The following is a 20,230-nucleotide window of genomic DNA, read 5'->3' on the forward strand; positions in this document are numbered from 1 at the left end:
GCTGCTGGCGCTTCGGTGCAGACACCGAGTTTTCGCACGGGGAAGGCAGTGAAGCAGAGGCTGGCTCGCGCGGGGGAAGCACCCCCCCCCCCCCACTGGAGCTGACAGTGAAACCGGAGCCGGCTCAAGCTGAGCCGGGCTGCAGGGGGCAATCAGCCCCCCCGCTGGAGCCGACAGTGAAACCGGAGCCGGCTCATTGAGGGGAAGTGGCGGAGGCAAAGCTGGCGGCGGAGGCGAATCTGGCTTGCTCCCACCCCCACTGTCCGACCCGCCTGAAGCTGGTGGCGGAGGCAAAGCTGGTTTGCTCTTACCCCCACCATCCGACTCGCCCTCCCCCTCTGACAGGAAAGGTGCAGACGGTTCCACTGCGCCTATAGGAAAATCCTCCACACCACTTTCCTGGGGACCCTTAGGCATAAGTATCTTAGTTACAGAAGGTGCCAGGGGATCATCCTCACGACCATACCCTATATTCCTCTTATGAGCTTCTGTTGCCCTTTCTGCTGCCTTTCTCTCAGAGACCTGCTGAAGTAACGTGTTATACACCACCCGCCATAACTTTCCTAAATTCTTTGCTGACTTATCATCGTCTAACACTGTATCCCACAATATTTCCTCAAACTTCTTCCACTCTGCTAGCTCATGAACTGTATAAGGATTAGAAAAGATACCCTTAGCATGGCCATAGGCTAATAACCCTGGTAACTCCTTTTTTAAATCTATCCCTTTTATCTCTTGCCACTCTAAATATGGGGCGAATAAATCATATGCCGCTTGCCTATTCATACCTATTAATCAGCGCGCGCTGTTGCAGCTCTCCAGGCTCCGGCGGACACGTATTGGCTTAAGTCACAGTTGTGAACCTTAAGGGTGCTTCAAATTCCGGCACCGTCCCTGCTGCCGGGACCCAAACCCAACTTCCTCGACCATGGCGTAATCCCTTTTTCTTTTAATCCGAGAAAAAGGGCAGAGATTCGGTTATGCCCGCATTCTCCACCATTTGTCGACGGAAGGAGACCCAGACATCCGTTTGATCATCACAGGCCCAATTTTATTGATCAGTACGGCGGGTTAAATACAGTTAATAATAAGCTTCATACATATTGCAAAAGTTGAGCTCAGGATTGGTCAGTTACATATCAGCACCTACGCCTACTTCTACATTCCTATGGTTCTACTTTTGATACTTTTCACATATTCTCAGGATATATTCAGGACTAATCTCTACTCCCTTTTCTCATGTTGCAGCAAGGTCACTGCTGACCTTTCCTTTTAGCTTGCTGACTGCTGACTTTTCTCCTTCAGCTTAACCAGCGGCATTATTTCAGCGTGGCCTTTCTCAGCTAACCAATTATTAATAATACTCTCCACACTGGAGTGCTGTGATAGATGGCTGTAAAGTTTTCAAAAGGGATGAGTGAGGAAGGAGAGGTGCGGAGGTAGCCATGTAGGTTAGGAAGAGTTTTGGTTGTCTCAAGCTCAATGATTATGACAATGGGGTTGAGTGTTTCTGGGCAAGAATCAGAGAGAATGATAACAAGGCAGATATCCTGGTAGGAATCTGTTATAGGCCACCAAACAGAAGGGAGGGGCAGATCAAATATTCTATAAGCAGTCTCACAATTGCTTGCCCTTCCTCTCTAGGGGATCTTCAGCTTTCCAGATGCCTACTGTCAATACAATACAGCAGAGAGGGAAAACAATCCAGGAAGTTCCTGGAGTATGTGTAAGACTATTTTCTGACACAGCAAGTCAGCAAAGAGAAGGCACCTGTTGGACCTGTTGTCTGTGAACAGAAAAGAACTAGAGGGTGATATGATGGTCTGAGGCAATCTTGGGTACAGTGATTATGAAATGATAGAATTTTCAATTCTCAGAGAAAAAAATGGAGGGGGTCAGCATAACTGCCATCTTAGATTTAGGAAGATCTGTCAAAGGGCCTGGTTGTCAAAGTCCCTTAGGAGGCAGTCCTGAATGGCAAAGAAGTCCAGGTTTTTAAAGAAGAAAATCTTCAGGGTGCCAGCTGCTCTCATGTGCCAAAAGACAAGCTGATGTGGAAGAAGGCTATCCTAGCTGAACAGAGAGCTTTGGCTGGAATTCAGGGTAAAAAAGAGAATATATTACCTTTGGAGGAAGGGGAAGGCAACTTAGGAGAACTAGAAGGATGTTGTGAGGTTATGTAGGGAAAGAAATAGAAGGGACAAAGCCCAGAAATTAATCTGTCTACTGCTGCGAAAGACAACATAAATGTTTTTATGAATACACCAAACGTTTTCATAAATACATAGAGAAGTGTTGGACAATGTTCTCAAGCACATGGTATAGCTCTTGGGATGTCCTGTGCAAGACTAAAAGTCCCTTCTGACTCAGCATATTCTGTGATTAGGTGACCACGAAAAAAAGGAAGGCTAAGGAGGACCTCATTACCTCAAAGATGTGGGGAGATGCCGCATGACAAAGGATGAAGAAAAGGCAGATGTGCTTAGTGTCATCTTTGCCTCTGTTTTTAAAACAAGACAGGTTGTTCTTTGAGTCCCCAGCCTCATGAGCTGGAAGACAGGGATGGGGATCAGAATGAAGCCTGCATATTAAAGGGGCCATGACCACTGACCTGTCGTATCATACCCAAGTCCGTGGGGCTGGATGGGATTCACTGAAAATTACTGAGGGAGCTGTCAGCAAAGCTCACCAAGCCACTTTCCATCATGTACCAGCACTCCAGGATAACTAATGAAGTGACAGATGACAGAAGGTTGGCAAATATTATGCCAATCTATATGAAAGGTTGGAAGGAACATTCAGGGAGCCATAGACCTGTCAGTTTGGCCTCAGTGCCAGAGAGGGTTGTGAAGCACATGCCTTCACTTGGTGTGTATGGGGCTACTGGGGAACAGGCACAGCCAGTTTGGGTTTAGGAAAGGCTGGTCCTGATTAACTAGATTTTCTTTTGTGGCAGGGTGACCCTGCCTAATGGATAAGGAAAAGACTGTGGATGTCTATCTGGACTTCAGTAAAGCCTTTGACACTGTTCCCCACAGCATTCTCCTGGAGAAACTGACTGCTCATGGCTTGGACAGGGGCACTCTGCCCTGGTTAAAAACTGGCTGGATGGCCAGAGAGTGAAGGTGAATGGAACTATGTCCAGCTGGAGGCTGGTCAGAAGTGGTGTTCCCCATGGCTCAGTGTGGGGGCCAGTCCTGCTAAACAAGTGGTTTGAGTGCTCCCTCAGTCAGTTCAGAGATGACACTAAGTTGGATGGGAGTGATGACTTGCTGGAGGGTAGGAAGGCTCTGCAGAGGGATCTGCACAGGATGGATTGATAGGCCAAGGCCAGATTCAACAAGGTGAGGTGCTGGGTCCTTGTGCCACAACAACTTCATGCAGGAGTTGGAGGAGAGTGGCTGAAGAGCTGCAAGGAGGAAAGGACCAGGGCATGCTGGTCATCAGCAGCTGAACATAAGCCAGTGTGTGTGCAGGTGGCCAAAAAGGCCACTGGCTGGGGGTGTAGCCATGAGTACCAGGGCAGAGATTGTCCCCCTGTACCAGGCAAAGGTGATACAGGGGGACCATGTGTGCTGTGTCCAGTTTTGAGTGCTGTGTCCAGTTTTGGGTTCCTCACTACAAGACAGACCTTGACTCTGGAGAATGTCCACATTCTGGAGTAAGTCCAGAGAAGGGCAATGGAGTTGTTGAAGGATCTGGAGCACAAACTCAATTAGAAAAAGCTGAAGAAGATGGGGGTGTTTGTCTTGGTGAAAAGGAGGCTCATGGGAGACTTTATGTCTCTCTACAACTATCTGAAATGAGATTGTAAACAGATGAGGGTTGGTCTCTTCTCCTGGGTAACAAGTAATAGGATGAAAGGAAATGGTCTCCATTTGCACCAGGGGACTTTTAGATTGGATTTTAGGAAAAACTTCTTCACCGAAAGGGTAGTCAGGCATTGGATTAGGCTGGCCAGGGAAGTGGTGGAATCACCATCCATGAAAGCACTCAAAAGGCATGTGGATGTGGCACTTTAAGACATGGTTTAGTGCTTGGACTCAATGATTTTAAAGAATCTTTTCCAACCTAAACAATTCTATGATTCTATAAAAACACTCACTACCAAAAGAAAAAAAAAAAAAACCCAAAAAACCATCATAGGTATGACACTCTGTTTGGTAAATGGATCTAGTGATGTTCTCTCATATACTTCACTGGTCCCCAAGTATCCTTTGACTTCTGCCAAGAGTCCAAATAGCTCACATAATTTTTTAAGGTAGGTGGAAATCCTGCTCATAAGTCAGGAGTCAGGAACTGTTTCTTGTTCCAAATGTGCCATAGACTCATTCTAGATTTGATGGAACAAGCAGCTCTTCAAGAAGATAAAGTTAATTTAAGTTGGCAGGAAGATGACATAACTGACATAACTTTGACATAACTTCAAGATCTAAAATGGACAGGTTTGAATTATCATCTATTTCTTTTTATTTTAAGGCAAAAACCTAAATAGTTTATCACATGGATTCCTGTGGTAAGGCTGCATGTTACATTTTCTGAGTCATGTGATTAATACCAGATTGGTGGAAATCCAATTGTTGAATTAATTTGTGTTACTCTGTGGTTTTTAAAATGGACTGTGACTCAGTCACAGTCATAGCTAAACACAAATTCAAAGAGAACTCCACACAAACACGCTTATTGCAACCTTGGAAAATAGAGCACAAAACCTGAAAATAAAAGAAAGGTGAGAGCCAAGATAAAGAAATAACAGGGCGGAGGCAGTTCTGCTGTGGTTTGAAAATAACTCTACTAGTGCAATGATCCTGCTAACTTTTCCCCAAATTCCTGATGAGCAGTTCAGATTGAACAAGTATAATTCTATTGGGCAGATGTACATGGGGAAAAAGAAAACATGTTACACATATTTTTATATGGATTGTGAAAGTTAGTGGTAGATACAAATAGCAACACAGTGCTCATATTTGACAGTTTTGTTAGGAAATTACATACCACCACACTGCATGTCATTATGGTTTTAAATCCCTTGAGAGAAATGGCAGAGAACATTTTATAGTCTCTTGAGAGATTGGTTTTGCTCCAGATGACATCAGATCATTTTACACCTTATAAATCAGTCTAAACAGATTTTCCCTACGCAATATGTTTGCTCTAGAAAACTGGTTAAGGGAAAACAGATCAATGAACTCTTCCTTAAGGTCTGTGTGTCCTTCTCTCTCTTCCCCATTCCTCCCCTCCTCCCCAAATTATGCCCTTGTAACAAGTAGTGACTCTGCAAATCATTTTCCTGTCTTTTCCTTGTCCATGTGGCTGCTTTGCTCATGGCTACAAGTGATCCCATTGTGGCTTAAGGAAAGTGGAGAGTATAGATAGATACATATTGAACTATACCCTAAACTAAGATTCCATCTCTCAATCTCTCAATTCTGTGCCTAAAAATTGATTCAGTTTGTTTAATGTGAAATTATTGTGTCTTCCACTGTATTTCCCTTGCTTACAATCATTATCTATCTGGGAGGAGATATTAACCCTCTGCTTTATTAGATGTTGTTACTACAAAGAAGCCAATCTCAGGGAAATGAACACTGTGTTCCCATATGATTTTTGCATAAGGATGCTTCTTTCCCTTCTAAGCTCCTATGTGCTTGTCCATTGTCTTATTGGAGTTGTTTTAATACAAAAGATTACACTGTGCACCTCCTGCCTTTTATAAACTTGAAAATTCAGAAAATAAAATAAGACCTATGCACAGCATCTTGTTGTTTGCCTTCATTGCACTGAGTTAGACAACAAGCTAGGAATCCACCCACTAAGGACACTCTATATTTGACAATGTGTCTATTTCTCCACATCTGAAGATTTCACTGAGGAAAAAAACCACAATAGGTGTCCTTTCATATTGTACTGTATACTTACAACTGCTTCTACAACAAAGGCCAATTAAAAGGAAATATTAATAGAATTATTAGCATGTGGCTTAGGAGAGGCAAAGGAAGAGCCATTAAATATTATGACTTTTAATATATGAAAGTACGCGAAAGACCATGAACATCTGAGGCTTTATTGGGTGAGTTAAGAGATAGAAGTTTGGGATATGGCAGACCAAAGCTGGAGCACAAGGCTGGGCTAGCTAGCCAGCTGTAGCAGGACCACGCCTCTCTTGTCTACCTCTATTTCTCTGCTACGAGAAGGGACACACAATGCTGATTTTTCCCTTGCTTGGTATTTGCAAATCCTTCATGCAAAGTTCCACAGTGAAAATTTGTATAACATAGCACTTCTGAAACACAGACTAGGAGTACAATAGATCATAGCACTGTAAAACAACAGGCAGAAAATTGAGATCTTCTTTCCCAAACTAAGGTCCCACATTTTAATATAAAAATTGCTATGGGATTCATGTCCAAATGGGAACTTAAAATTGGATAACTTAAGTAAACCACAAGGTATTCAGCACCTTCAGTGCTTTAAAAGAGTGAGGAACAGTCAGTCCTAGGAAAAGTGAGAGCTGTGGTTCCAGAAAGTCTACATATTTCAGTTACAAGACCACTAAACAGTTCCTCCTGGCTTAAAATGAACTTCTGCATATGGCAAAGTGCCATTCAATCCCACTTCATCATTAAAGAAAAAAAAAAAAAAAAAAAAAAAGAGAGAGAGAGAGAGAGAGAGAACAGAAAAAAAGAAAGATACATTTTTTGAATTCTTTTCAAGACTATTTTCATTATCCTTTTAAAGACCTTCTATAAGAGCACAATTGAACTTTGTCTATATCCATCCCATCCTCTGGTAGAATACAGATCTGACTCACTTTAGGGCAAAAAAACAAAAGAGATGGACTAAAGAAACATAGACCAATCCTTTCTGAATAAATATTCAAATATCCTTAAATACACATTTGCACCAAATGCATTACAGTTGCTACAGCTCTTTTGAGTTGGCATGGCAGGATGGGGTGATGAGGGGAGAGCAGTGGATGTTGTCTACCTCATCTTCAGCTGAGGTAGACATTGTGTCCCACAGCATCGTTGTAGTTAAGCTCAGGAAATGTGGGTTAAATGACTGGACAGTGAGATGGATCAAGAACTAGCTGAATGTCAGAGCTTAGAGGATCATGACGAGCAGAGCAGAATCCAAGCAGAGGCCTGTAGTCAGTGGCATTCCTTAGGGATCAATACTGGGTTTTACTCAGTCTTACTCACAGTCTTACAAACAGTCTTACTCAGCCTGTTTGTCCATGACCTGGATGAAGGGACCGAATGCACCCACAGCAAGTTTGGTGATGATACAAAACACCTGAAGGCTGTGCTGACCTTCAGTGCATGAGCTGGAGATGAGCTGGAGAGCTGGGCAGAGAGAAACCTAACAAGGTTCAAGAAAGGCAAGTGTAGAGTTCTGCACTTGGGGAGGAAGAACCTCAAGAACCCACACAGGCTGGGGGCTGACCTGCTAGAGAGCACACACTTTTTGTCTGCGTGCATACAAGTGTGCATGTGCTATACCAAATGTGGGAGAAATGCTGCTGTCCTAGATTTTTAACTGCTTAAATTGTTTAACTTAAGTTACAAGTTAAGTTAAATACTGTTGAATTGAAGTACTAGTTTCAATTGAATTGAAGTTCTAAATGCTATTAAATTAAGTGCTGTTGGGCCTTTGGGCTGTATTTCCCTTTTTCCTTCCCCTTTCTATCCTCAGTGCGCCTTGACCATCTAGTAAGTAGTAGAGGGGGCCTATAGAATCTATTATATTAAACCTGTTTTTGCTGATACTTTTGCCACTGATTCTTTAAACAATTTTAAAACACTCATTCATGACATGGGTGCAAGTGCAAACCAATAACAGATGAACAGATGTTTGAGAAATCACAAATTTTTACCATTCTTACTTAGTATCAGAAAAGGTATTAGGATAAAAAGTTGTGTAATAGTGCACTTGACAGCACCTTGTCAAGTTAGCTTCATTATTTATTGTTTCTAATCTCTCTTTCCTGTGTTTCTTCAGTGAGGGTCTGAACGCAGAATCATACAGGGTAGAAGAAGCCTCCAGGGCTCACAAGTCCAACCTCCTGTGTCAAGCAAGTCCAGGTGGAGCAGGTTGCCCAGTTGAATTCTTAGTGTTCATTCTCCTGATTATCCATTTTAAATATTCTTTTGATGCAGCAAAGTGTGAAAGAAAACACCTTAAAATAGGTCCAAGTTGTAATACTACAGAATTGGCAGCGCATCTAAGCAGCACATCCAATATCTGTATCAACTGTAACTTTGTGAAATAATAAGAAATTGTTTAGACTTCCAGCTGCTCTTGCTCATTTTGCCTGAACAAACTTTATAAAATTCTGCTCTCAGGGGAGATTTCCTAGAACAAAAAGATTTGTTGAGTTTTTTTCAGTGTGGAGCAAAACACTAATTTTTCTTTTCTAGTCAAGTAAATTTCTTGCAAGAATATTGCATTTTTTTTGTGTGTGTTTTATAAGAGCGCAGAAAACCAGATGAATAGTTGAATACTACTGTATTTCATCCCAAAACAATAGCTTGAAAAACGTAATGGCCATTCATAACAGTGACTGTGGGTCCACCTTCTGGTATAAGTTTGTCTCAGTTTAAGACAATTTAAAAAGCATACAATCTGACAATCTGAAAAGAATTGCTTCACCTTATAGTTTTAACCAGTCTATTTCCACCATAAGGAGAAATGAATATGAGTTTTCCTAACACGCGAAACAGCGACAGGCAAAAAATAACAGTGAATCACCATTAGATACAAAATTGCTAAATGTCATTTGCCCTCCGGGAAAAAAGAGAAACTTTAAAATGGTGGAGTGACCGCCCCTCCAGGATGGTGGCCTCCCCAGCTGGCAATGCGCTTTGAAAGACGAAGGGAAGCTGGTGGCAAACCTGTCCTGGGAAGGCAGGAGCTTACAAAGCAGATCTGGTGGCAGACAGAAATCGTGGGCATTGCTGGTGTGCCTCTGGCCCCGCAGAGTCAGGCTCTGGCTCGCTGGGTGCTGGTGCTGCTGTCCCACGCTGGGCTCCGCTGGCATTGGTGCTGCTGCTCCTGAGCCATCGCTGTGTGGGGAGGGAGCAGCAGGGAACAACCAGGGTCTCAGCACGGACGTGTGGGTGACCCGACCCCGACTGGCTCAAGCTTTGCACGGTTGACGGGTGTTGTGAAATTCACTCTGAAACGGGTTCTTATTGTAAAATGCAGCTTTTTGGGTTGCTACTGTTGTGAGCCCAGAAAAACCCACCTGAAACAACATCTACCTTGAGCAAAGGCCACGAGGATAAAGAGCTCTTGGCTCGGGTGCTCCAACATTTTAAAGGGATTGGCACCACCCGCACCTGCCACGCAGTTCTGCTTCTGGCTGTGGCGCTGGGCCTTAAATTGTCAGTAACTATTTTGGGCACAGATAGGTATGGAATCCAATAACATTTTGGATTTCCCAGGACAGAGTATAGCACAAATGTGTTTTAAGTCTCAGGCAGGAATTCTCTGCTTTCAAACTCCTGCTAGAATATGGCCATGTCTCTCACAGGGTTTTTTTTTCCTGCTAAAGTTGCTTCTTAAGGCCAAGTCTATTTAATCAGAAATTATCTTTTCAGATGTTCTGGCTGCAATGGTGACCATATTGAAGTTGACTCTACTGACTAAATTCCCTTCAGTTAATAGAGGCAAAATTTCAGCATATATGTTTATAAAACATTTCTTCACAGTACTCTCAAAAATTTCCAACCTTTTCCCACCTGTCTTTTCAGGTTACCATAATTTATTACCATTCATTACCTTCGTGACACATATTATAAACCTTTGCAGCTACATTCTGAAGAAGTCTTCAAAAAAATTTTAATACTTTTAGTTGGCTTCCTAGGAAAACAAGGCTTATGCAGTTATGCTGCCTGTTCCTCTGTTCGCTCATCCCATTGTCTTTGATCCTGTTTTTCAATTTCAGTGAAACCTGATGGAAAATAGAGGTCTCACAGACATTAGATCCATTTGTGAAAAATGCCAATCACTTGTTTTTAAAATTTTAAAAGTTTAATAGTAATAAAATGGTTATAAAAATAGTAATACAATTAGAGTAATAATAATTTGGACAATTTGAATTAGGACGATATGAGACAAATATGATAGAAATAAAGCATTATGGACATCTGGGTACCTTTTTCTGGGCAGCATAAGCCCGAAAAAGGACCCTCGTTAACAAAGGATTAACCCTTAAAAGCAATAGCCTGTTGCATATTCATACATGCAACATTCATACATTCATACTTCATACATGATGCATAAATTCCATTCAAACACAGGATTCTGTCAACTTCTTCCTCATAAGCCTAACAGTGTCATCCTGCCTGTGCTTGGTGGGAAGAAGTTTGTTTCTCTTGGTAATGGATCAACAAATTCCCTTTCTCTGAAAGATTTAGGTGTCCTGCGACTGCTATCTCCCTGCGAGTCCTTTCTTTAGAGAAAAAAAGTATCCTACATAACATAGTTTCTATTTTAACATTTTGTTATAACCTAAAGTTACTAGTAGTGTTACTACACTACTTAAGAGAATTAATACAGCATTACTTTCTAACACAACACCTATAATATTCATTTTAATAGTTGCAAAAAGCCAATCATAAAATACACATTTTTCACACATTCAAGTGAAGTAAAAACACTCAATTCAACGCTTGAAAGTTAATGGTTCTGTTCATGTAGCTTGAGAACCTTGTACTTGGCCTGAAACAAGGCACGGTGTGCTCTGTGTCTTATGCAGGGGAGTTCAATGGCGTGGGACGGGGTGGGACTCTGGGAGCATTACCTGGGCACAGGTTGTTTGGGGAAGGCAGGAACTGTAGATTCCATGGCCTCCAGAACAACTCGCTGCTGCTGCAAGGGCGGCAGCTTGCTTTGACAAGGCTACAAACAAGGCCTACAAACAAGGATGGTGACGACAGGTATTTTAGGGCTGACGGTGCACTCCCACACGGGAACAAATGTCCCTGCGGTTCCCGAGGGGCTGAACAGCGAGGGCTCAGGATGAGCCTCAAGGATGAGCACTGGTCCCCGCTGCCTGCTGTGGGCACCAGGGCGGCTCGGAGCCGTCCCCGCCGGGGTTCAGTCGCAGCCCTCGCCCGGCGAGGCTCGGCACCTTCACCCAGGCTACCGGCGACGAGGCGAGGTTAAGGCTGGACCTGAGGAGGAAATTCTTCACAGAAATTGTGATTAAACATCAGAATGGATTACCCGGGGAGGTGGTAGAGTCACCGTCCCTGGGGTGTTTAAGGAAAAACTGTACGTGACACTCCAGCGCTGTAGTCTAGCTGACATGCTGGTGCCCGATGATGGGCTGGAGCAGGACGATACCGGATGTCTTTCTCCACCAAGCTCATCCCGTGATTCTCTGGGTCTGCGCTGCCCTCGCTGAGAGCGGCGCGGCAGCGCTTGGCCTCGCCAGGCCGCCGTAGGGGGCGGGCCCGTGACACAACCATGGCGGCGCCCGTCGTGCCGGAGAGCGACAGGTACCGGCGCTCCGGCGGCGCGGCTCCCGCCGGGCCGAGCCGAGCTGGGCCGTACGGGGCGGGGCGGAGCAGAGCAGGTACCCCCAAGGTGCCGGGGCGCAGCGGGGCCAGGGCCCCTCTGACACCCCTCCCTCCCTCCTTCCAGCATCCGCCGGGCTGTGTCGCTGCTCAACGCCGTGGACCCGGGCCGGTTTCCGCGGCTCCTCTCCCGCCTTCTCCAGAAGCTGCACCTGAAGGTTGGCGGGGAGCTGGCTGGGGGTCGTGCGGCGCTGGGCGGGGCGGGGCGGGAGTGGGGGCTCGGCGGTGGTGGGAGGACGCGGGGCTGGGCCTGGCCGCAGGTTGGGAAGCGCGCCTGCGGAGCCTGAGCGCAACCTCCGCCCCTCCCCGCTCCGCTCCTGCCGAAGGATTTTAGATCTTGATTTCATTCATCACTAGTTCTTCAGAACTGTATCGGGAGGATGAAGTAAAAGCCGGTAACAAATGGCCTGAGAAGGTGAATGGCATGCGAACGAGTGATACTTGTTGTAGCCCGCCTCTCCCAGGTGCTGCTGCCTCCGAGGGCGCTGTCTGAGGACCCCCGAGTTGCTTGGCCTTTTGCAGAAACTCCTCCTCTGCCCTCACGAATGTTGTCCACTGAAATCGGATTTGATACCCGGTTTGCAAAAAGCCAGTGATTACACGCTCGAGCGAGACATTGATTATTTATTTCAGATTTGTGCAGGCTCGATTTTCAGTGGCATTCCCTAAGGCAAGCACCCCAAGCATCCAAACTTTTTACCATTTATACATCTTAGCAAACAAAGGCTTTAGTTTTCATTGGCAATAAGTTACATAGTTCTTGTTAGTTAATATTCTGTCTTCTACTGGTTAATGATTGTCTCGCTTCCCAAGAAGTAGTCTGCCTACTCTTTCTTTTTTTTCTCTTGAGTCACTGGGCTTCTTGGGTTTGTGGTCTGTGAGCCAGTGGTTGCCGATTCCTCCCAGGAATTACCTTTCACCCAGTCAGAGCTAACTTCAGCACAGTTGCTGAATTGGCATTATCAGTTTCTCCCTTATCTTGGGAGTTCTGCCGAATGTCCTTGAGGCCCATAAATTCTGCATTATTTGTGTTCACTGTTGGTGGTACATCCTTCTTCCCAGGTTTTGTTACCCTTCCCCTTGGTCTGAGGTCACTGATGCATGTCAGGCCCTAAACCTTAGCAAGGCAACTCTTCCATCAAGTATTTTGTCTTTCTGAATCTTGCACATCACTCAGAGCTTGTTAGCTGCTCTGTGTTTCATGGGTTAATTCATCTTTCTTCTTGATTAGGCTTAAAAGTATGCAAAGATTAACCATCAAAGAACATCCTTTCTTAAGAAAATGTTACATGTTCTGTGTTTTACAACACAAAGGAAGAACCAAATGGGTGTGCATTTGTGGATGTCCAGCAACTAAAAACACCTCTGGAATTGAGGATAAAAATTAAATCCAGAGCTTTTAGTGAATATTTCTGTCACCTTTGCATAAGACGATTATTGATTGTGAAATCAAAAGAAATAAAATAAAAACAGAGGAAGAAAGTTTTTCCCAGTGGTCAAATGTCAAATGCAGGCTAACTCTAAACTTAGTACTAAATATTGCTGGGGAAACTGAAAAATGAATCTTACACCAGAAGTTATTTTGTTAGTTTCATTGTCTTACGGTGTCAGATTTTGTTTATTCCATTGCTTTGTGTTTAGAAAAAGTATAAAAAGAAACACAGAATTTGTTTTCTATACACATATGCATATAGGCTGAATGGTAAAATATTACAGGAGCAGCATGGAAAAAAATGCAAATATATTAAAGATTGTAAGTGTGGGACTGTAAGGACTAATTTGATTCAGCTGCTGGTTTGTTTGTTTGTTTTTTTTCCGTTAACATCACTAGCTTGGATGCCACTGTTATTGCAGAGAGTTTTCTCTGTTTTGCATGGATATTAACGGCTAGGTAACAGGAATGCATCACCAGCTTTTTGTTTGTTTGTTTTGTTCTTTTTCACTACTCCATAGCATTTTAGTAGCTCTTCACAGTTTTAATTGTCATTTACATGAGCTGAAGTGATTATTGTAATTCAGCCCACTCAATCTCATGAGTAGTTTTACTTTCTAAAGTACCTAAGTAACTAGTTAAATTGCTGGAAGCTTGAAATGAACTTCATTGCCTTAGCAAAGCAGACACTGGGAACTCTGTGTTTCTTTTTAACAACTAATGATTCAAATAATGTTTCCATTTTGATACTCTTGTTATAAACGTTGTGATCATTGAAAGTTTTGTGTAATTGCCTCATTTTTTTATTTGGACAGCTAAATTGTTTTGCTTGTCTAGCTTTGCAGTTTTGGATTGCTAAGTGTTCTAAATGTCGTGTTTGTTAGTAATTGGGTTTTAAAAGAAGGCAATATCTGGATTTTAAATTACTATTTAATTTGCTGTAGTATAGTAAATACAACTGCTGTATTTTAAAAGTACAGCAGATTCTCAATTGTCTTCAGTAACTCAGTAGGCTATAGATTCAAATTTGACTTTCAAAATAAATATGCATTAGGCCTTTATTTCCTTTGCAACAGCATGGGTGATTTTTAGAAGGGTATCCAGAATGGAAGACACATACATAACTAACTTAACTATAGTTTTGCCTTCTGTTTTCTGGGGTGTGATTTAACTAATGCAGTTTGTATTTGCCTTATTTTTATTTATAAAAGTTTGTTGGAGATGATCTGATAATTGAAAGAATAATATTTCTGTAGTGTCTATGAGGTACAAAGAGAAAGCTTTTTCTTCTGATGTATGTCAGATAATCCTGTGGTACTCTGTAGGCTTTTAGTTTTTGTTTTCAGTGAGAGGAATTGAAACTGCTTTGTGATTTCTGTTTAGAAACAACTGGATAGCCGCTGTGTTTATAAAGATGAGGCGAAAGTTTTGATTCTGATAAATATGGTCCTTAAATAAATTGGTCCTTTGATAAATTGGTCCTTAAATGAAATGTCAGGACTAACCATTTTTGTGCTTCAGGCTGAAAGTACCTTCAGTGAAGAGGAGGAAGAAAAACTTCAAATAGCTTTTTCATTGGAAAAACAGGATCTTCATCTGGTTCTTGAAACTATATCATTCATTTTGGAGCAGGTATTTTGTTTTCACTATTAGGCATTAATAAATGTATTTTTTTAATCCAGCTATAGATTTCAAAGATAGGATAGTGAAGTTAAAAAGGAATTAGTGAAAATATATCTGTAGTAGTTTTGTATGTTTTGGGGTTATGATTTAACTGCTTTTTGTTTCAGGCCTTTCTGATTTGGATGGGACTAAGTTCCTTTGTACAGTGGTTTTTCAGCTAATAAATAATTATATAAATAATATAAGTGAGGTCTGCAGTACTCCAAGGAAACTCTTGAAAATGATGAGATATAGTATTCTCTCTTATTCATCGCATTGAGCCAGCCATGCATTTTTAAGTTCTTGTGAGGAAAATCCTAGATAACATTACTGAGCACAGCTTAACTTACTTTAGGAGTCAGTTATGGAAAATTTTCATGCACAGAAGCAGACTGTACTGAGGTGGACAGGCACAACTAACGTAGCTCAAGAATTTGGAGGAGTGGACGACTGCATGGTGTAGCACGGTGCAGTCACCTTGTAAACAGAGAAGGCTTTCTGATTCTGTGGTCTACCTCTGCTAAAGCTGGGAAGCTGTTGTATTACCCAGTAAATATGGTAACTGTTTTAAAAATTGTTAAGCCTATGTTGTTATCTACCCATTTAATGTAAATATAGAAAGTAGAGTCTTGTACAGAGGGCACGCATAATGATGGTCTTTTGGTGGATTTAAATCTGGTCCTTTCTTACACATGTCAATTTATAATCAGTTTACTTAATTAACACATTCCACTGTATTAGAAATAAAATAAATAATCGTCCTCATGGCTCCCATCCACCAAAAATCAAAATAAAACCTGAGGTCACCTCCAGACTGGAATTTTTTAAAATTTTCATCTCAGCAAAATAGCAGAATTACCTTGTCCTGATTTCTCAGACTGCTTAATTTATATTATAATTACTGAAGATGAGCAGAAAAAGCAGTTAATTCTCTTCATGATTTTTATGCATTTAAAAAAAAAAAGAGGGAAGAATATTAATATCTTCCCAAAAAAAGAGTCCAAGATGGACTACATGTTGGATGAGAATTCTTTGTTTTCCTGCTGATAGTTGTGCTTCTTGGAGCAGCTGCTTGTTCTCTCAGATAATAACTGTTTTAACAGCACTTTGGTCTGTGGAGGTATTATAGATAAAAGGACTACCCTACAGTTTTTGCCATGTATGTTGCTTCTTTTTTTAACCTGACCTGGTGATGACACAATCCTGTTTTGAAAGTGAAGAACCATTCCACAAAAAAATTAACCCTAGTAGGGAAGTAATATCTAACCCATTCAGTTTAGGCAAACTTCTTGGTTTTTCAGAATATTGCCTTGTAGTTTAATTTTGCTTGAATAGTGTGAATTTGGAAAAGTTCACCTTTCTTGATGGTCACAATTGGCTTCAAAGCCCATCTGTTTTTCACGGATAGCTGCTTTGTGATTATGTACAGTGGAAATCTGTACATATACTCAGATCTGACTTGTGTCTATATTTTTTTGTAGTGTGTCTGTCTTGAGAAGAGTAATTTGTTACACTGCATTTTGAGATAGTTACAGTTTTCCATCTAGCAAGTAAGAGGGTTAAGATGAAAAGGACGCAGATAGTTCCCCTAGCGGAGTTGCTACTAAAAATCTTGTGTGAACATGGTGGACATTTGTGCTAGAACATATCTGCTACAACCTGTAGAACAGCACTTGGCAACAGCAGTTATTTTTCCTTTAACAGGCAGTCTACCACAATTTGAAGCCTGCTTCACTGCAACAGCAGCTGCAAAGCATTCACCTGGATCAAGACAAAGCCGAAGCATTTGCTAGTGCATGGGCAGCTGCAGGTCAAGAGACGATTGAAAAGTTCAGGCAGAGGGTTTTGACCCCTCAGAAGGTAAATGTGTGTGGCTTTTCTTCTGAGAGAGAATAAAGTTGTATTAGTTCAGTTTAAAGCAAAGAGTTTTAAACTAAGGTGCAAAGTTTGTGACAAGCCAGGTCACTTACAGGTACTAGATAAATTTGATTGAGACAGTCAAATTCTGTTGTCTTAAAGAGATGTTACATGTTAGCTGAGCTGCTGTAACTGCTGGAACCCAGCTATAAATGCAGTATTAGCAACCTGCATAGTGTTTGTGAGCAGACTTTACAACATGCCCGGGGGACAGTGTGTTCAGGAGCATTTGTGGTGATTGAGCTCATTGAGTTGGTCATTCTCTGTGCTTGTATCTGAGCTCCTGCCATCTTTAATTTTGTAAGCTGGTTGCGTAGTGAATTTTGCAAGATACTTATAATTTTGTGATTTTTTTATTATGGCATATAATCTTGCTTCCTATGTGCCTGTTGTGCTTAAAACTTGCTGCAAACTTTGAAAGTCTTATTGTATCTTTAGACATAGACATCTATATCTATGACAAGGTATAATAACATCATTTTGTTGATTCATAATAACCTTTCAAATGCATAAGGAATTGTATATAGAAGACACCAGTGTCAGCCAGGATAAAATTTTTAGAAAGAATTGTGAAACATAACTCAGTTATTCTTACTTTATTTTTAGCATTGCTTTATATCATGTTGGGATAACTTTGTTAATTAATGATTTGGTGAGTAAGATAAACACAGAAAATAAATTTTATAAATTAAGTATATATGATACACAGAACTGTAGTTATGTAATTTTTACCAGCTTGCTTGCTCCTAAATAAATCTAGAATTTCACTTAGGTGTAAAATTCACATTTTGAGAATTTTGAAAAGATGAGGTGTATCTGTGGAACAGACTGAAGATACTGAATTGCATTGCAGTTGATTTTTTTCAAAGTACTTAAACTTGATCTTTTGTAAAACTGGGTAATTTTAGACACAAAACTTACAGGATTCTGATATGCAAAATTATAATAACTCATGAATCTAACAGAGTAAACAGCTGATAGTATAAGTATACAAAAAATTTAAAAAAAGGAATCAGCAAGATATTTTGCGTTTCTGGATTTTTTTTGAAATAATGTTACCAATGGCAAGTGTACAAGTCCCAAAGTTTAAATGGTCAGTGGGACGGTAAGTGTAGAGGCAGGAATGACTGTCCATTGAAGGAGGTAAGTAATTTGAAAACTTGCCTCCTTGAAATTGAAGTGAAAAATGAAAGGTCATAAGGTAAATTTTTCAACATACAGAATATATGTGCAGGATGGAAGGCAATTCTGAATGTGGCCTACCAATCAGAGGTCTTTAAAATTTTTCTTCAGGCAGACTATGCATTAATACATGTTTTATTGCTGGCTCCTAGGCCTTTGAGAAACTAATAAAAACACCTTTCATCCTCTTCCATTTCCAGGTTGTACTGTTCATACCCAAGGTCCTTCTGTGACCTGGTTTGAGAATGACCTTGCTCTGTTACTTGTCTCAAGTTTTGTCAGCCCTGCAACATACAATGTTTGTGGTGTATGTTACAGTTTTGGAGGTTCTTTCTGACTTCAACACCATCTGCTAGGGCAATGGTGTTTTCCTACTATATTACATCCCATATAAAGAAGTTTTAAACTGTCTTTTTAATTGAACTTGCAGGTAAGCAACTGCAAAAATATTGTAGTGACATGTACTTGTTTTTTGGTCTGAAAGCAGGTTTAAATAGAGGTGTGTGCCACTACATATGCTTAAACCATCATTTTATCTCCTACCTTTTTGCTCAGATAACAGGTTGAGTTTCAGTTCAAGTGTAATTTGAGTTGGAACTTGAATTTGCTTTCTCAGTTTGTTTTGAATATCTCTGAAGTATTACTCCTGTAGACTTGATGTTTATGAGAGTTTTCCTTAAAGATTAGGTTCACAGAACTAATTGCTGAATAAAGAATTAATTCTGCTAGCAAGAAGTAAAATATTTTTTGAAATTGCATTGTAATGGAAGAAAAACTTGGCATGTCCTTATAATCTTCTGAATCTCTTTGTAATATCTTACAAGTGCAGTAGGTGACTGCATTGTTTCCTTCAATATTGTGTGTAATTGCATATCTGCATGTATTTTCTATATTACCTTTCTGTACCTTGAAAAATAGTGGGCAAAATATTCTCCTACTTGTGCATTACTGTATTAGCCCATTTTCTGTAATGTTCGTCATCATCTCTTTAACTGAAGTTAGAAAAAAGTTCTGATCCTGACAAGTATTTAGAGAAGGGTGATTGCTTTTTCGATTACAATAATATACAATCTAAAATTCACAATTTTAGATTACAATGATATACAATTTAGGTATTTATATTGATTTAGAGATTATATTAATTTACTTCTTTGTAGAAAGAGATGTGTAGTCAATTATTAATATCCTCTTCAACACGTAAATACAGGTGTAACATATTAAATAATTGATCCTATATATTTGCCCTCTATATTGGTAATTATATACATGGCCATATATGAATTCCCAATTTACATAGCTTTTCTTCACGTAAGGAATTAAAAAGCTCTCTTGTGGCTTGCTCTCATATGTGAGGTGCCCTTCCCTATCCTTTCCCTGCCCTTCCTATCCTTTCATCATCCTGGTGGCCTTTGCTGTACTCATTACAGTATCTATATGACTCTTATACTGTGGAGCTCAGCGCTGATTATGCTGCTCCACGTGAGGCCTCACATTGTTGAGTACAGGGGAAGGATCATTTTCCTCAGCCTGTGGGCAGTACTTTTCCTGGAGCAGCCCAGGATGGCTCACTATTGACTTGGTGTCCACCAGGAGGCTCAGGTTCTTTTTCACAAGGCTTTCTTCTGGCTGGACAGCATCCAGCTTGTACTGGTGCTTGTCCCCTCCAGTGCAGGACATTTCACTTCCTCTTGTTGAACTTCATGAGGTTCCTGTCAGACCATATCTCCAGCCTGCCCAAGTCCCTCTGGATAGCAACACAACCCTTTGGTGTACCGACCACTCCTCTCAGCTCTTCTCAGACCTCACCTGGAATATTGCATGAAGGGCTGGCTGAGGGGCCCCCAGCATGAGACAGACACAGATCTGTTGAAATGGGTCCATAGGGCCATTGAAGTGATTCAAAGGCAGGAGGACCTTTGCTGTGAAGGCAGACTGAGACAGTAGGAGTTGTCCTGCCTACAGAAGAGAAGACTCCAGAGAAACATTGTTGTAGCTATTCAGTACTTAAAGGGGGTTTACAAGAAAGATGGAGAGAGACATTTGACCAGGGCATGTAGTGGCAGAACAAGGGGCAATGGTTTTAAATGGAAGGATTATGGATTTAGACTGGATTTAAGGGAGAAGTTCATGATGAGGGTGATGAGACACTGGACCAGGTTGCCCAGAGAGATTGTGGATGCCCTGTCATTGCAAGTGTTCAGAAGATTGGATGGGGCATTGATCAACATGATCTAGTGATCAACATGTTCCCAGCCCGTGGCGGAGAAGTTGGTCTAGATGATTTTCAGAGATCTGTTCCAATCCAAACCATTCTATGAGTTTATGAATGCTAATTGTTGGTTAGTTTTTCTTTTCTCTTTCATGTTCTTTTAAAAACACGTACCAGCTTTTTGGTTAGCATTGCATATTTGATATGGACTGTTGCTGACCTGTTTAGGTGGTGCACTACATA

The 20,230-nt window shown here is 41.3% G+C and overlaps 1 protein-coding gene across 1 annotated transcript in view; it reads left to right on the plus strand.

Annotated features, from left to right (window-relative positions):
* Window positions 1-11,458: 11,458 nt before the first annotated feature.
* COMMD10 (COMM domain containing 10) overlaps window positions 11,459-20,230 on the plus strand; it is a 101,710-nt gene continuing 92,938 nt past the window's right edge. Inside the window, exons 1-4 of the mRNA XM_058824061.1 lie at window positions 11,459-11,507; window positions 11,653-11,743; window positions 14,539-14,649; window positions 16,384-16,539. Of these exons, the coding sequence (XP_058680044.1) occupies window positions 11,476-11,507; window positions 11,653-11,743; window positions 14,539-14,649; window positions 16,384-16,539 (390 nt within the window). The 5' untranslated portion in view covers window positions 11,459-11,475. The remainder of the gene's footprint in view (window positions 11,508-11,652; window positions 11,744-14,538; window positions 14,650-16,383; window positions 16,540-20,230) is intronic.

Source organism: Ammospiza caudacuta, chromosome Z, assembly GCF_027887145.1.
Source record: "Ammospiza caudacuta isolate bAmmCau1 chromosome Z, bAmmCau1.pri, whole genome shotgun sequence".
Taxonomy (NCBI): Eukaryota; Metazoa; Chordata; class Aves; order Passeriformes; family Passerellidae; genus Ammospiza; species Ammospiza caudacuta.